The sequence below is a fragment of the Schistocerca nitens genome, chromosome 8 (assembly GCF_023898315.1).
Source record: "Schistocerca nitens isolate TAMUIC-IGC-003100 chromosome 8, iqSchNite1.1, whole genome shotgun sequence".
Taxonomy (NCBI): Eukaryota; Metazoa; Arthropoda; class Insecta; order Orthoptera; family Acrididae; genus Schistocerca; species Schistocerca nitens.
The window spans coordinates 483,634,811-483,650,854 of record NC_064621.1 but is presented as its reverse complement, the minus strand read 5'-3'; the positions used below and the strand labels follow the sequence as shown (position 1 = coordinate 483,650,854).

The window sequence follows — 16,044 nt, the reverse complement described above, 5'->3', positions numbered from 1 at the left end:
CATGATTTTCAACAACTTCCTTACACACACATGAAATTTAGGTTCAAAGAACTTACATGCATCTACTCTCATAATTCCATCTACACACAGATGAGAACAGTTACATAATTAACTGCAGACAAAGAGTTAAATTCTTTCTTCAGGGAATTACATTTAATACCTTGCTAAACAAGACAGCTATCACTACGAGAAATAAAATGGAAACTGACAATAAAGAGAATGTTTTATAGTAACAACCTCTGGCAGCAATAAATTGTTACAAATTGAAATTAAAGGTTTGAACATCAAAAATTTACTAAACATGCCGTAACTGATAACTGTATATGTAGGAAAACAAATTTTCATAGCAATGGCTAATAATCCTACTTCTGTGATTAGCACAGTGCTGAAATGCTAACACTAATACTACAGAAGCATTGCACCCATTCACTTTCACACTAAAAACATAAATGCAAATCAACCAAGCATGATACTAACATCAAGTCACCAAACCAGCCCCACCTGATCAATTAACCACTTTGTTTTTCTGAGAACAGAGAGATGTCTGGAAGGATTCTGTGTATAAAATAGTTTATACTAAATACCCCATACATATTATTCTCTATACTCATTAATGTGCAATATTACAGAAAAAACTTAAATGCTAAGAATGGGAGTCTTATGCAGACAGAGGGGCTACACAGATTATCAATTTTAATGCCTGTACCAACATATTTAAATGTATGAATTAGCTTTTAATTTTTGCCTAAAGGACAATTCTTCTGTTTATTAGTCACACAAATTTGAATCTGGAAGCTACAGTATCCGTTGACTGTTAAACTGAAAACTTATCCATATAACTAGATGAAAGGTAGGGATAGGATTCCAGAGACTGTTCTGTTAAGCTCTGCTTAAACTACGCTGTGTCAAGTTTCATTAAAATAAATCATCTTGATGATAGTGTATGACCTCTTTGCTACAGACATCTTTGATGAAACTTGTTACAGTGCTGGAAAGCAATTCCTGATGAATAGTTCTTTTATAGTGAGAACAGTTAATTTTTCTTCACAGACCTAGAAACTGAGTTTCTTATAGCTGATTTTATTTTAGGTCACTATAGCACTGGTCTGTAACAAATGACATGGTAAGGGCAAACCCCGCAAGCATGTCTTATGAAGAAATGCACAAATGAAAACTGCATTATATCTTCATCATTGCAGGTGGCAATATTTCGTGAAAAAACTGCTTGGATAAGATGACATTCAACAAATCTAAAATACTATTATATAATATAAATACGAATTTTGCATACAACTGTCTGAAAGAAACAGCCAGTTCAACATTCACAGAATTCTAAAGATTGCACGACAGTTTTCACTTCCAAAAATCCTCTGACAATACTAATCTTTTTCACTGTAACAGTTCTCTTGGTGACGGTGAAATGTGTTGTATTGTAAGAGAGAAAGGGTGGGGGAGAGGAGGGCATCAACTTCTACACAAACATTGTGGATATACACGAAATTTATTCACAGCTGCGAATATGTACTATCAGCTGTATAATGGAGTGACGACAATGAAAATTTGTGCCTGACTAGGATTCGAAACCAGATTTCCTACTAATCAGAAGCAGTTGCCTTACCATTTGGCTACCTGAGCACACTCATGGCCAGAGCCAAACTTCCATATGTCATCAACCACGTGTGTATAATCTGTACTCATACATCCATATGTATATTCCAGTACAGGGGAGACATATTACTTCAAAGTCGCTTGCCTTGTGTTGGCAGATGACTACGATATTGCAGTGCCTGTATTATTCTGAATTACAATGTAATGTTCCTTCATACATGTATGCATGACCGGTTGGAAATGGTGTGTTTGTTTGTGTGAATGAACAGTGTGTGTTTCTCTTTTTTTTCTTATGAATGCTGTGGCTGAAGGCTTTGTGCAAGTGTCTTTTAATTGCACCTGCCTGCAACTAAATGCTTCATCTTTACGGTAAATGGCAATCTACCTTTTCCTACAATGTTGAATAATTACTTTTTTATATAAATTTGTTGAAGCTCTGTCTATCTCTTCCCACTAGTTTGCACCCATTCTATTTCAGTAAATGCTGAAGTGACATGAACAGAAAGTATGCAAGACACAGTTTTTTCTTCCTCCAATTGTTCGCTTTTCAAGAATATACGGTTACTTGTCAAATGCGTTTTTTGCGAGAAATGTTTAACATCATTCATTAATTTTCTTTCAATTTCTTTAATTGAGGGTCAATTTTTACCAAGTCATGATTTCTTCCATTCCCATGCCACTGAGAATTTGCGCATTTGGACCTGAAACTGAGAATTCATGCATTTGGATCTGAACATAAATGATCATGCCTGATCATAAACCTGGGTGAAAAACTGAACTAAAATCCACCTATTGGCACTAAATAGAAAGTAAATATCAGAACAGCAACAACAGTGCTGACAGGCAATAACAGAATGCAGTCAATGATGATAATTTATCTATGGCAGAACTGAGCATTTCCACTCAAAACTCAAACTGCTGGACTGCACTGTGTGTTTTCCTTCAGCTGCTTCCACAGACTGCTTTCAGTCGAAAGAAATGGATAAATAATTATCCTGTAGATAAGTAAAACTACAACTGACAAAATTGATTGTTTCCACTTTGTTGCACCCATGGACTGGTTTCACTCAAAAGAATAAATGAATAACTCAACCAATACCAAAAACTACAAATAAATGAGTTGATAGTTTTTCAACAACTGACAAAATTGAATGGCCTTCACTGCTCCCATCCAGCCTCACCCATCATCTATCATAGACCCCTACCCCCACCTGTGTACCTGTATGGCCCTTTCACTGTTTTTTGCATCCCCCCATCCCCCTCTCTACATACAGCAGAGCCTCCCAATCATGTGCATAACACCCCACCATCTTAACCCCCCCAATCCCAGCCCCCCATCCCCCTCTCTACATACAGCAGAGCCTCCCAATCATGTGCATACCACCCCACCATCCTAACCCCTCCCAGTCCCAGCACACACCTTCAGGGAGCACTACAGCATCTTTCCCCAGCCCCACTCTGGTGTATCCCTTATCCTTCCCACCCCATGCCTCTTCTGTACTCCCACAACAGACCACTGAAGTCTGGCCTCTGTGCCTGAAAACGACAGTGGCTCTCTCTCTCTCTGTGTACGTGTGCGTGTGTGTGTGTGTGTGTGTGTGTGCGTGTGTGTGTGTGTGTGTGTGTGTGTGTGTGTGTGTGTTTGTTTTCTACATCTGATGACTGACTTTGCCCGATAGCTTAGTCTACTGTTAAATGTGTGTATCTGTCACTCAATGCCTCTCTATGTGGCGTGTAGCAACCTATCATAATTCATATTATACATAATATTAGTTTCAACAAATCTGATGGTGTGTACATTTGTTATTTGACACAGTTAATCAGGGAGCCACTAACAATCAGAAAAAATATAACCCAGTACAGGTAAGGAACACAAAAAAAGAAACTAACATGGGCAACAAGAAAGTTACCAATGGCTAAACAGTGCTATGAAGTGCTGTAGCTCATTACAACAATGACTGCAGGAAACCTAATTTCTTATGTTTAGCAAAGTACCTGCGGGATTTGTCACCCCACTACTTGTAGCCATCCATTCTTTTCATGCTTACCACGCAACAACATAAAACCAATAAGAATGGCATGGAACTGCAAAATAAATAAAATGGAAAATCTAAAAATATCTGTCTAAATGCATTCCATAAATGTTTCCAATACCATAATAAACCAAATATTTGAACTTAGTGGCTAAGAAACAATGGTGTACCACAAGCAACTGCAATTTAAAAATAATTCAGTACAAGAAGGCATTGGCAAAGTATACCTCACAAAGTGAGTCAGAGCTCCCATCAGACCCGATCATCGAAGTCAGCTCCGCCTCCATGTAGTATCGACCCATGTTCTGCACAGTGACAGGAACAGGCATATACACACACAAAGTTTCTCTTTATAATCATCACTATTGAGTTTGCATTTTCTCATCAACTCCTTGTTACAAACAAAAACCTAAATGAAGTGAATAAGAACCCCACTCCTTAGTCTCTTCAATGGCCCACACACATTTTTCTTTCTTTCATTTTGCAAGTTTCTTGTCATGACTAGTAACAGATTGTCAATTCATTTAGAGCAGAATGAAAAGAATGAATATGCAAGCATAACTCTGTGGAGCACTGGACCGCTGACATTATCTGAGCTGCTGGAAGAGAAATATGCCACAAAGGGACATGTAGGAAAAATGAAATGAAAACGTTGGGCACAAAAACAAAAACCAGCAAAAAGATCAATAATGTAATGCATTTCAGAAACACTGAAACTAGTCAACAAAGTTTCGCAGTAAGCAGCTACCAACAAAACAGCAGTAGTTAAATATGACATAATTAGTCACTTGATTGAATTGAATACCCAACAATTCTGGATGATATCATGCAGTGCACTGTAAAAACAGGAGTAAAATGTTCTAGAACTAGCAAGTTTCATAAATGTACAACAACCATCACACACATGACTTCTCATTCACCATTTTGCTGACAGTAAATATGAAACTGGAATAAGCACTACATTAAAGGGATAGCAATGAACTTATGTACCTTGCCTGTCATCTCACTCCTCTGCCTCCCACCATTATACACCTCCCCCCCCCCCCCCCCCCACACACACACACACACACACTGACCTCACGAAGTAAATTTTTAAGAATCAAAAATTTCATTTACCAATTTTAATTACACAAAGGGCTAACTTTAAGTATATATAAACATAGGAACTTCAGAAAGTAAGTTATGTATGTCATCCCATGCTAAGACCAGTGTGTAACAAAAGTGGCACATTGTCAGAAGAGGAGTACAGACTCCAAGCTGCTTGCAAAAACATATTTGCTGTGGTATGGGTAACAGGTGTATCACTGTGTAAGAGTGAAATGGTGTGGAATTTGGAAACACAATCCAAAGTTGAAGTATGTGTGACACTATGATTCTTGTTGGCAAAATGACTACATTGCACACAGATTCAAGATGAAATTGTGGCAATATACTGACCAAATGCAATGTTGTGTCTGGCTGTAGCAAAATGATGCCAATAATTTGACCAAGGTAGCACAGACATGGATGGCGGTGATCTGGAAGTCCATATTTTGCACCATATGATTTGAGTCTTTTTGGCAAGCTGAAAGAACAGCTGGGAGGGAAAAAGTTTTTCCAACAATGAGGATGTTTATGTAGCAGTTTTTTGAATGGCCCCATGACCAAGGAGCAGATTTCTATCATTGAGGAATTTAACAACTGTTTGAACATTCCTGCATAGAGAGACTTTGCGAGTATCTTGAAAAATCATGCCATGCATGTGTGTCACTTTGAAGTGTGCTGCAGCATTCAATAGAAGTTATTTCACCTGCTATAGTAATGTGTAACTTACTTTTTGAAGCCCCCTTGTACACTAACGGCCATTAAAATGATATCAGGAAGCACAGCAAATAACAAAATTTTCCTTACTGTGTCTCCACAGAACAATAAGAAGAATACATGATTAAATTTGTAGATAATTTGGAAGTACATAGGATGGTATGTTTAGTACAGAGAGCTGCCAGCACTGGCAGTAACAAAGGTTCTAACCCAGTTGGGCATCAAGTTGAACTGAGTTTGGATGACAAATATAGGTACCTTACATTCCATGCTGCTTCAGCTCTATGTCACAGTTCATCAGTTGTAGTGGCTTATGAGTGCTAGTGTACTTGTCCTCAACAAACAATGACCAGCTGTTTTCAACAGGCTGACCAGGACACAGTCTAGCACCCTGTATATCAAGGTAGGTCACGACATCATGGGCAAAATGAGGTTTTGCATCATCTTGCTGAAAGACAGCATCACAAAAAATCTCAAAGACAGGACACAGCCACCAGTTTTAACACTTCAGAAATGTGATGGCCACTGTCCAACTTACTGGTTATGCAAATCAGAGATACCATGTAACGCACCTAATAGCATACACACTATCACGACAGGTGCAGAGCCCATACGACTACAAAAAACGCAATCTGGTAGCATTTGATCATTCTTGGAGCCTCCCATATGTGTATGTCTATGACAATGGTGACGCTGTAGGCAGAAAAGGGACTCATCTGGAGCAATAAGCTGTACCATTCCTGTGTCAAGTTTGTCACTTGTCATAACACTGTAGATGCACCTCTCTCTGTTGCCCACCGCAACAATGGCTGCCATACTGATAGTCTGTGGTGCTCCAAATATGGTTGCATCTCTGTGTAGATACTTCATTTTTCTGCATGCAAGGCCATTTCCTTACTCAAGGTATTTGAAGCGATAGTTCAATCTTACTTGGCCAAGTGAACATTATGTCTGTTCTTTATTTCATATTCACGACAGTTGTGGGATCCTGACCAACATAAGCAGCAATATTGTGAAATGATAGATCACAATCCTAATGCTGCTGCATTCCGAAATGTTCTGGTGGACAGTTCGGCATTTCATATGAGGTGTAACATGATGCTCTCACAAACAAATTGCATTCAAACACATTTTTTGAAAGATAAACCTGCTCTCACAAACAAACTACATTCAAACACAATTTTTGAAAGATAGTTGCTTAATTTGTGTTTACATATTTCCAGATTTTAAGACTGCCTATGCAGAAACAATAAACTAGCCAATTTATATACAGTGGAACCTGGCTATGGCAACATTCAAAGGAACTTGAAAATTATGTTGTTATAAACAAATGTGGTCGTAATCAAATTCATATTTTCAGTTCATTGTGGCAGCAAAGGGAAAAGAACAAATTTATTTAGACTTGTTTTATTTTATGTACAGTATTCACTCTTGAGCTTGCATGAATACAATATATACAGCAATATGTCGAGTACTCAGTAAACTCCTTTACTTAGGAGTGAAGTAATCAGCCATTTTACTCTGCTGTATAATTGCCCAATACACACTTTCATTATTTCATTTGCAATTTCCCTGCTCCCTGTCCTAGTTCCATAGGACATGTTTGCAATTCTAACAGCTTCTAAAGCATCAATCACAGTAGGGATAGGCACTTCATTTCTTTCTTCTTCCTCTACTCACAGTAGGGATAGGCACTTTCTTTCTTCTTCCTCTTCTTTTCATCTCTCTTGCTCACTTCATAGTCACTGTGGCCCTGATTCTTTAGTTCATTTGCAATTTCATCTTTGTTGCACTTCTGTTGTAACAAGGTCGTCATCTATTGCTGCATACATTTTACAGTTGCACTGACTGATTTCTGGCAGCAACGCAGATAGCAGCACATCATTAGTGTCATTGAACATCTATTCAGTTTTGCCAGCATTTATTCCTTCAGTTGTGATTCCCGCGTGACAAACAGTTCTTGATGGTTAAGGCTGTGAACCAGCTCCCAGCTTTGGTAATGCATCTGATCACATCCATCAGCATAACAGATGCTTTTCCTTAATGCCACTTTCAGTAATAGGAGCTTATGGTAGTGGCATTTCAGATTCCTATTTATTCCTTGGCCCATGGGCTACAATACACTTATTGTATTTGCAGGAAGAAAAACAAGCTTAATATTTTCCAGACCAGACGGTGCAGGATGTGCTGAACAGTTGTCAACAAGAACTAGCATCTTCCTTTCCTGACTTCTAAGCTCCCAATCCCGATGCCTTATTTCAGCTTCAAAGAGTTTGGGGATCATCCAGGATCTTTTATTACCCTTGTAGTGCACTGGTAGATTTTTTACATACTTAAAAGGCCTAAGACTTATTGATTTACCTATCACGAGCATTTTTTTCTTCTCAGTTCCATCTGCGTTAGCACAAACCAGAACTGCTTTTCGTTCTTTAGATAACTTGCCTCCAACACATTTTTCATCCTTGAATTTCAGAGCTTTGTCAGGTTTAAATTTAAAGAAAATCCCAGTCTCGTCTACACTAAAGATGTCACAGTCTGCATCTATTGTTGGATTGTTGCAGTATTCACACTGTTAGCTTCACTGCTCACTTTGCCAAAAGTAATGCCATGATATTGCTTGAATACTGCTGCCCACAAATTCCTCATATTTTAATTTCTTGGCTAATTCTTTTGCTTTCACCATAGGGGCAGGTCCACTAGTGGGTACACTGATGCTTCTCTGTTGCTTAAACCACTTAAGCAGCGCCTCATCCCCATCGCTCCATTCAGATTTTTGTAGCTGCTTAATTTTAGATCCATTTTGTTCAAACACTGTAAAAATTTTATCCTTGTTCTTCAAAATTGTTTTGACTAAGAAATTACTATGCCAAATTGATGAAACACGCCAACCTTTTTAACTCCATTCTCAATTCTGAATCATTTTCACTTTTCTTCCACTGTTAAAACTTCTCTTTTACTGGCCATGCTGTTCTAAAATTCATGCACTTCATAACAAAATGAAATGATCGTGTGGCATTGGAGGTTGGGAGGTCCCATCTGGGGAAGTTCAGCTGCCGGGTTGCAAGTCTTATTTCAGGGGACTTCACATTGGACAACTTGCGTGTTGATGATGATGATGACAACACAACACCCAATCCACAAGCGGAGAAAATCTCCAACCCGGCCAGGAATCAAACCTGGGCCCGCTGCATGACAGGTAAGCACGTTACCTCTCAGTTAAGCATGCGAACACTTCATAACAAATTGTTGTGGAAACTGACAGCACATGTACTGTTAAGAAGTTCTGTGATTGTCACCATTACTGTAGTATGAATGCACTTGACAGAAGGGCTGAGAGAATAATATGCCAGGTTGTCATACTCCACAACTTGTTGCTAACTTGGGCTGAAAATGATGCTATATATGAGGTACATGTATAAACATTTGTTATATTAAGCAAGAATGGGAAGAATGTTCCTTACAAGTAATACTTTGGTGATTAGTGTTTCAGACTAAAGATTACTGGATAGAAAAAGACTCTATAAGTAAACTGTGAAAGTGAATTACGCAGCTACAGGCAGTTACCTGAAGAAATCTGACTTGTACTTCATGTCATGACCTCCAAGATGCTGGAGATGTAAACAGTTTACACCTTTCCAACACCTTCCTTCTTGTAGCATATAATACTCTCTCTTTTGTTTGTCCTTTGAGTGTGCTTGTGTAAACTTTAATATTCATCTTCCTTCATTTGACCTCATTCAGCCTTCTCCTGACTTCAATGATTTGATAACCTTTTTCCTACATAGTAACTGTTACGTTCTTCAGAGGTTTCTCATTACCAAAAGTATGAAATTATGATGAATTTCGTTTCCACAGTCAGTTTTTTTTTCCTATAAATGCCAATTAAATGAAACAATTCTAGTGCTACAACTACAATATAAAATGCGCATGATCTTACGAAAAATACTGAGTAACAAAATTCGAGTCCTTGCAGTATGCATCTGCTTTCTCTACAGAAGGTGTTCCTGCCTTCAGTTGAATGTGATCATAAATCTAAGACTTACTGACAGCTAAGGTCAATAGTTGTTTCTATTTAAATTCAATTCTCTTATGCATTAGTACAAGCTATATAAGGACAAGTTTTCTGACAAAGAAAAGCTTACCTCCATGAAGTCGTGAAATGACATACACACATCGAGCAACTTGTACACTGTTCGCAAGAGCTTTGGATTAGTCAGCATGCAGTCCTTGAGGCAAATGTCCAGGAAGTCCGAGTGACAAACCAGAACCTCATCCACATTGTTGACCTTAAAACCATAGAAAGATTTTACATCTTTATTATTATAATACTGCGAGAAACCTAGCTTCTAGAAAGTTACAGCCTCTTGTAAGTAAAAAAACATCATTTTCTCATGTAAAAACAGAAGTGGAAAACTTGTTTACTGAAAAGCACAATTCAGCAGTTAAATTAAAATTTATACAACTAGTCATTCAATAAATAGAGGACAAGCTGTTTAGCCGACAGGCATATATAAAAAGGATGATAGCCAGTTTGTTTTTGGATAAAGTTCTCTTCAGTTAAGAAAATATCTACATTTCACAAGCCACTCTACTATGTTACATGGAGGTTCCTTTGTGCCCATTTCTTTCATATTTGAAGAACAAGTAAAATGACTGAATGATGTGCTAATATCTTCTATCCCTAAGGACCCTCCTTTACCCACCTGATGTCATTGCCATAAGTGACTTACATATCTATCCTCCATGCTTGTAGGGACTTTGTAGGAACATTGGATCAGGCCCAATATAGTATTAATCTTTTGCTGGCTCAGACATCCACCACAATGAATAGAAACCCATTTGGTGATAAATCAACAGCTATATGCAAAATTACAGGATATAGACTGATATCAATGCTCCCTCTCACCTTCTCCTGGATATTTAAAGAACAGCAACTCTGATTATGCTGAAGTAACATGCCAGAAAATTAACTACGGAGAAGTAATTATTATAGAACTTCAATGCCTGACTACATCAGCCTATAACCCACCTAACACAAAGTGGCCAACACTTGCCTTACCCATGGCAACTAAGTCACACATATATGTCGCAGATTTTAACAGCCAAAACAAAACCACAGATGAAAATGGACAACAAATGTCCAAATATATCAACATATAACAACTCACTCTAAGTTATAATGCCAAGGAATTTAAAATGTTCTGATCAGGCAGATGGCAAACCGATACAAACTCTGACCTATGCATAGTTTCCACCAATGAGGGCAAACTACCACTGGCTCACTCAAGGAAAATACTAAGCCATTTTCCAAAAAGCCAACACTGCCACACAAAAATCAACATTGGTGTCGAAATACCTGTTACAGAATCCATCAAAAAAACCTAGAAGGAACCTTAAGAAAGATAACTGGATACAATTATAACCGTTCAATACAGCAACTTGTTTCTGTATATCAAGTTCTATATTTATTTCATGTAGATGCAAAGGTAAGCATATTAGTTGGTAACCATCTCATTGAAAAAAGCTCTTTTATAACATTGATAATGACATGAATGGGTGCAAACTGGTCTTCTGCAGACAATGGAAACATGTTTACCTGTTTTGTGGTTACAATTAGGTCAAGGAAGTTAAGGCAGTTATCTTACTCTAATTCAAGAGTGAAATTAATTTAAGGGTACATGGAACTTATACTTTGTGCAAAGCTATCTACATCTGCCTTATTATCTTTAATGGGGAGAATCATCTCATCTATGTATTGTTTGTAATAATTGGTGTTGTGGTCAAAGTAGTCATATCTCTCTAAAATTCATGTCAACATCAAAGTTATAAAATAGTCCCCCCCCACCTCAGATCTGTAGTTCACTGTCTACTACATCTGCCACTGAAATGAAGTGAAACAAAGTCAGTATACTGAAACAAACTGCCTTAGCAAACAGTTATAAAACTACCAAAGTTGCTGTCAAATCCTGAAAAACTAAGAAACAAAATGAATTACAATGATCTACAACTGTCAAAACAGTCCCAGAAAACAAAAACTAAATATACTGCTATGACATATAATGGGAAAATATCACAAAAAATTGAGCAAGGTTTTTAAAAAATCAAACATTAAAGTAGATTACAGAATGAGATTTTCACTCTGCAGCAGAGTGTGCACTGATATGAAACTTCCTGACAGATTAAAACTATGTGCCGGCCGCGGCTCGAACTCGGGACCTTTGCCTTTCGCGGGCAAGTGCTCTACCATCTGAGCTATTCAAGCACGAATCACATCCCTTCCTCACAGCTTTACTTCTGCCAGTACCTCATCCCCTACTTTCTAAACTTCACAGAAGCTCTCCTGGGGGAAGTAAAGCTGTGAGGACAGGGTATGAGTCGTGCTTGGGTAGTTCAGATGGTAGAGCACCTGGCCACAAAAGGCAAAGATCCCGAGTTCGAGTCTCGGTCCAGCACACAGTTTTAATCTGCCAGGAAGTTTCATTAAAATAGGTTTTCAAACAAAAACTACTTCAAGATTACATCTTCAGGATAAAGCTGGATACAAACATGATGAGTTCCTGAACTTGGGTGTGTACAAGATGAACTGCAGTGATTGTGAACAGTATTACATGGCTCAAATAGGACAGTAATTCAAAACTGTGCTTCAGAGAGCAGACACATTTCCAAAATAAAACAGTCTTTGGTACACACATTGCTAAAAAACACACAACAAACACAGAAAAGCACACGGAAGTGCAAACCATGCAATGACTACTTGATGTGCTAAAAGAATTTGATATGAGATGCACTAGTGATCTGATATTCTGATGTCATGTGTCGAAAATGTGATACATTAATATGCATAGATGAGTGATTCTTATTTTTACTGCCCTGTGTGAAGCCAAGGAGACATGACACTGCTTCTGATCCATCACTGCTCATCCACAACACATCAGCGACTGGAGAACAAGTTAGTGAGCACCTGAAGAAAAGAGACCCCTGTTGTCTGTGATGAACACATCAGCACTGCAGCGTTTCAATTCTGACTTTTTGTACCTTGCATTTTATTTGTTAAATTACTTTGTAATTTACTGATGTGCATTTTCCCATTATCAAATGACAGTCTGCTCATTAGAATTTGTGTTCTATTTTCTCATACACTTGCCCTATATGTTAGTATTACCACCACCATCCACAGCCATTTTGTTTATTTTGCATTAGTATGATAAATTTCACCATGTTATCACGCACACCATCGTGTCCTCTAGCAGATGTGCATATGAATATCTTGAACAGTTGCGTCATAGAACACACAGTAATTTTCATGACTCTGAATGTTTTTGTACTACATATTACAAGTTATTCATTGTATCATTATTTTAATGGTACATTTTCTGTCAATTTTCTTGTTATATAGTACATATTGCAAGTTGTTAGAACTTTTGATGAACAATTACATTTTCTGTTTATTTTAGTTATGAAAATGATTGCTTGAGCAATTGAAACAGGTTATCATTTTATGAATGTATGATTAAGACAAATTTTATATTAAAAATTTCAGAATTCTTCCTTGACCATGATCAATTACGACCAGCAAAAATTTGTGGATCAAGTCAAGTTAGATTGTAGCTGTCAGTTCACAACCTACTGACAATCTGATAAGAAGTAAACGACAAAGAAGTTATTGTAAACCCTACCACACAGCTCAACTTTGACATCGCTGATCGGCACACCAAAAAGACTGTCAGATATTCAATTTGTAAGTTTAGGTTATGAAGACTACTGCAGTGACTGTGGTGTATGCAGTGTCGCGTAATGCTTAGCATTGCTGGCTGGCATGTTGCAGGTCTCCAATTCAGGCCCAACTGCCAGCTCTTATTTGCTATTTAGTATTTATCATTTCTGACATATTCTTGAAGTATCTTATATTTTTAATGTAGGTATATCCTGGAATATTCAATGTTTGTATAAATAGCTGCACACTCAGTCCAGGAGTTCATTCCTGTTCTGGCTGCATTTGGGGTTTGTAATTAACATGTTTGCATTTCTAAGTGATGTACAGGGTGTCTCAAAAGTTAAGCTACAACTTCAGTGTGTTATAGCACCCAAACTAATTAAGATATCTTACCATGTTTGGCTTATGTGACAGACAAATTCATGAAGTTTTGTTTTTGTGTGTTCCAGGTTGCCATGAGTGAAGCATAAAGACAGCAGTTCAAGCAAAGGCTCAGTATGTGGAATGGTTTACTCAGACCAAATCAGACACACAGGTCTAAAGGAATTTCCAAACAAAGTACAGGAAGCAACCTCCCTTACAAATGCTGATATGCTAGCGATACAACAATTTTACGCACACAAGAGGTGTTGATGTGAAACTCCATATTGGATAACTTGAAACAAGTGAAGCTGACAGTGGACGGACAATGTTGGCTTTCCAACATTCACAGCAGAAATCTGTTCGGAGGTTGTTTCAGGAGCTGCAAACACCTAGGGTGACCATGCATAGGATCCCTTGGAAACATTTACAGACGTATCTGTACCTACTGCAACTGATACATGCATTGAAACCAGACAAGCCACAATGTGTGCAATTTGCTGTGGACTTTCTTCACCATTCAGAGGAGGATGGAAATTTTCTAAACAACCTAGTGTTTTCTGACGAAGCAACATTCCAAGTGTGTGATAATGTAAATAAACACATTATTCGTAACTAGCACACAACCACTCTGCGTACTATGACAGAAGAGGTATGTGTCAGTCCAAAAGTGAACAGGCAGTATTGTTTGATGGTTGATCTCATCATGAGAACATTTTTTTCTCTGGAAAAACAGTTAATTCAACTAATTACTCTGACTTGCTAGAGCTGTTTGTGTAACCACAACTGGCTGGCCGCCAAGACACAGTTGTTTTTCAACAAGTTGGTGCCCTGCCACACTCAACTCACGATTGCGTGAGATGTTCTAGGCCAAGGGTTTCCATATCAATGGATTGGTTGGGATGGTCTAGTTTCCTGGCCTTCTAGATTGCCTGAAATTACACCAATGCACTTCCTTCCATGGGCATATGTCAAGGACAAGATCTCCTAAACACCTGTCAACCACATAAATGACTTAAAGATCTGAAATGTTGCTGCCCATTGGCACAGTTGATGTGGATATTGTAATAAAACTGGTTATATTGAGATAAATGTACTACCTGTTCTTGGATCATATGAAGTGAACAATACCATAGTGAAGACGTAAAAACCAAAACTATACGAAAATGTTTAAATGTCAATGTTTATAAGTACTTAATATAATTACAATGATGATTATGGACTTGCCAAAAAAAGATAAGACAGTTAATTGTATTTTATTTATGAAATATATGTTCCAAATATTATTTTGTATAAATAGATCAATATTTGATAGTAATTTCTTTGCTGCATGTTGTTAGAGGAAACTCTTTGTTCTTTTGGGCAGTTGGTTGTACGAGTTGGAAGTGTGACGATGGAGAATGAGTTATGTGCGTTTTATTGATTTGTATTGTGAAGTGAAATGACTGAAAATATATGTGTTATTCTGCAGAAAGTCCACCCTATTTTGTATTGTTATTGAAGTAGTCCTTCAAACAATTACAGAAAGATGAGACACAGAAAGGAAGAGAACAAGGAGCCATCAACATACAACAAAGAAGAGCAACAAAAAAGATGAGTGTCTTTATTAGAAACAGAACTGATCATTAAAACTCGACTGTCCCTGTCCTCGCAGCAGTGTGTCACTATCTCAGTGTGGCATGTGCTGTGAAAATGTGACCAGTTACCCAAATTACTAACTTGCATCAAAAATCATCACTAAGTTCAACACTGGGCAACAGGAGGGTGGGAACAGTCAGAATATGGTGGTGCCCTCTGGGATTTTCTGAAAGTGAAATATGAATACTGTGTTGGACTATTTTCTTCTTGCAGATTAAAAGATATTGTGAAAATTTTATGTGAACCATCGGCCACATATGAACCACAGCTACAAAACAGCAACAATAACAGCAAAAAAGAGTTTGCAAACAAGAAGAAGAAAAGGTTGGGAAAAATATAAGGAGCATTCAAAAAGAAATGAGCCAGAGGCATTATTACAGAAACCAGTAACTGTATGTTAGAAGTATTGACCCTGACTGTTGAGACACTTGTCCCACGTGACACAAGGCGGTGAATGGGTGTCTCATAACATTCCTGGGGCTGTGATGTTAACCAGTTCTGCACGTACAGCTGGACGACGCCTTCCACGAGTGCAGGAAAGATTACGCTGACATTCTTCTTTGACCAAGATGGCCCACTTCTGATTCACTTCCTGCAGCACAGGACAACAGTGAATGCCCAGCATTACTCGTAAACCTTTACCACCCTTCACCAAGTGATCAAATCAAAATGACCAGGCAACCTCACCCATGGGGTCATTCTGCTCCACAACAATGCACAGCCTCATATCGCCAACACAGTTGGGGCACTCCCATAGAAATTCAAATGGAAGGTTCTCAGCCACCCTCCAGTCTGGCGTTCTCTCCCTGTGATTACACCAATTTTGGTCCCCTTAAAAGGGCTCGGGGGCGGGGGAAGGGGGGGGGGGGGGGGGCAACGATTCACCTCGGA

The 16,044-nt window shown here is 38.2% G+C and overlaps 1 protein-coding gene across 3 annotated transcripts in view; it reads right to left on the bottom strand.

Annotated features, from left to right (window-relative positions):
* Positions 1 to 16,044, bottom strand: part of LOC126199019 (gamma-tubulin complex component 2-like) — a 174,539-nt gene that overhangs the window by 21,777 nt on the left and 136,718 nt on the right. For 2 of the 3 annotated variants that reach the window (XM_049935705.1, XM_049935707.1), the window contains exons 13-14: positions 9,584 to 9,727; positions 3,869 to 3,946 (exon numbers count right to left, since the gene is read on the bottom strand). In XM_049935705.1, coding sequence (XP_049791662.1) covers positions 3,869 to 3,946; positions 9,584 to 9,727 — 222 coding nt within the window. The remainder of the gene's footprint in view (positions 1 to 3,868; positions 3,947 to 9,583; positions 9,728 to 16,044) is intronic. The other variant, XM_049935706.1, reaches the window with a different exon arrangement.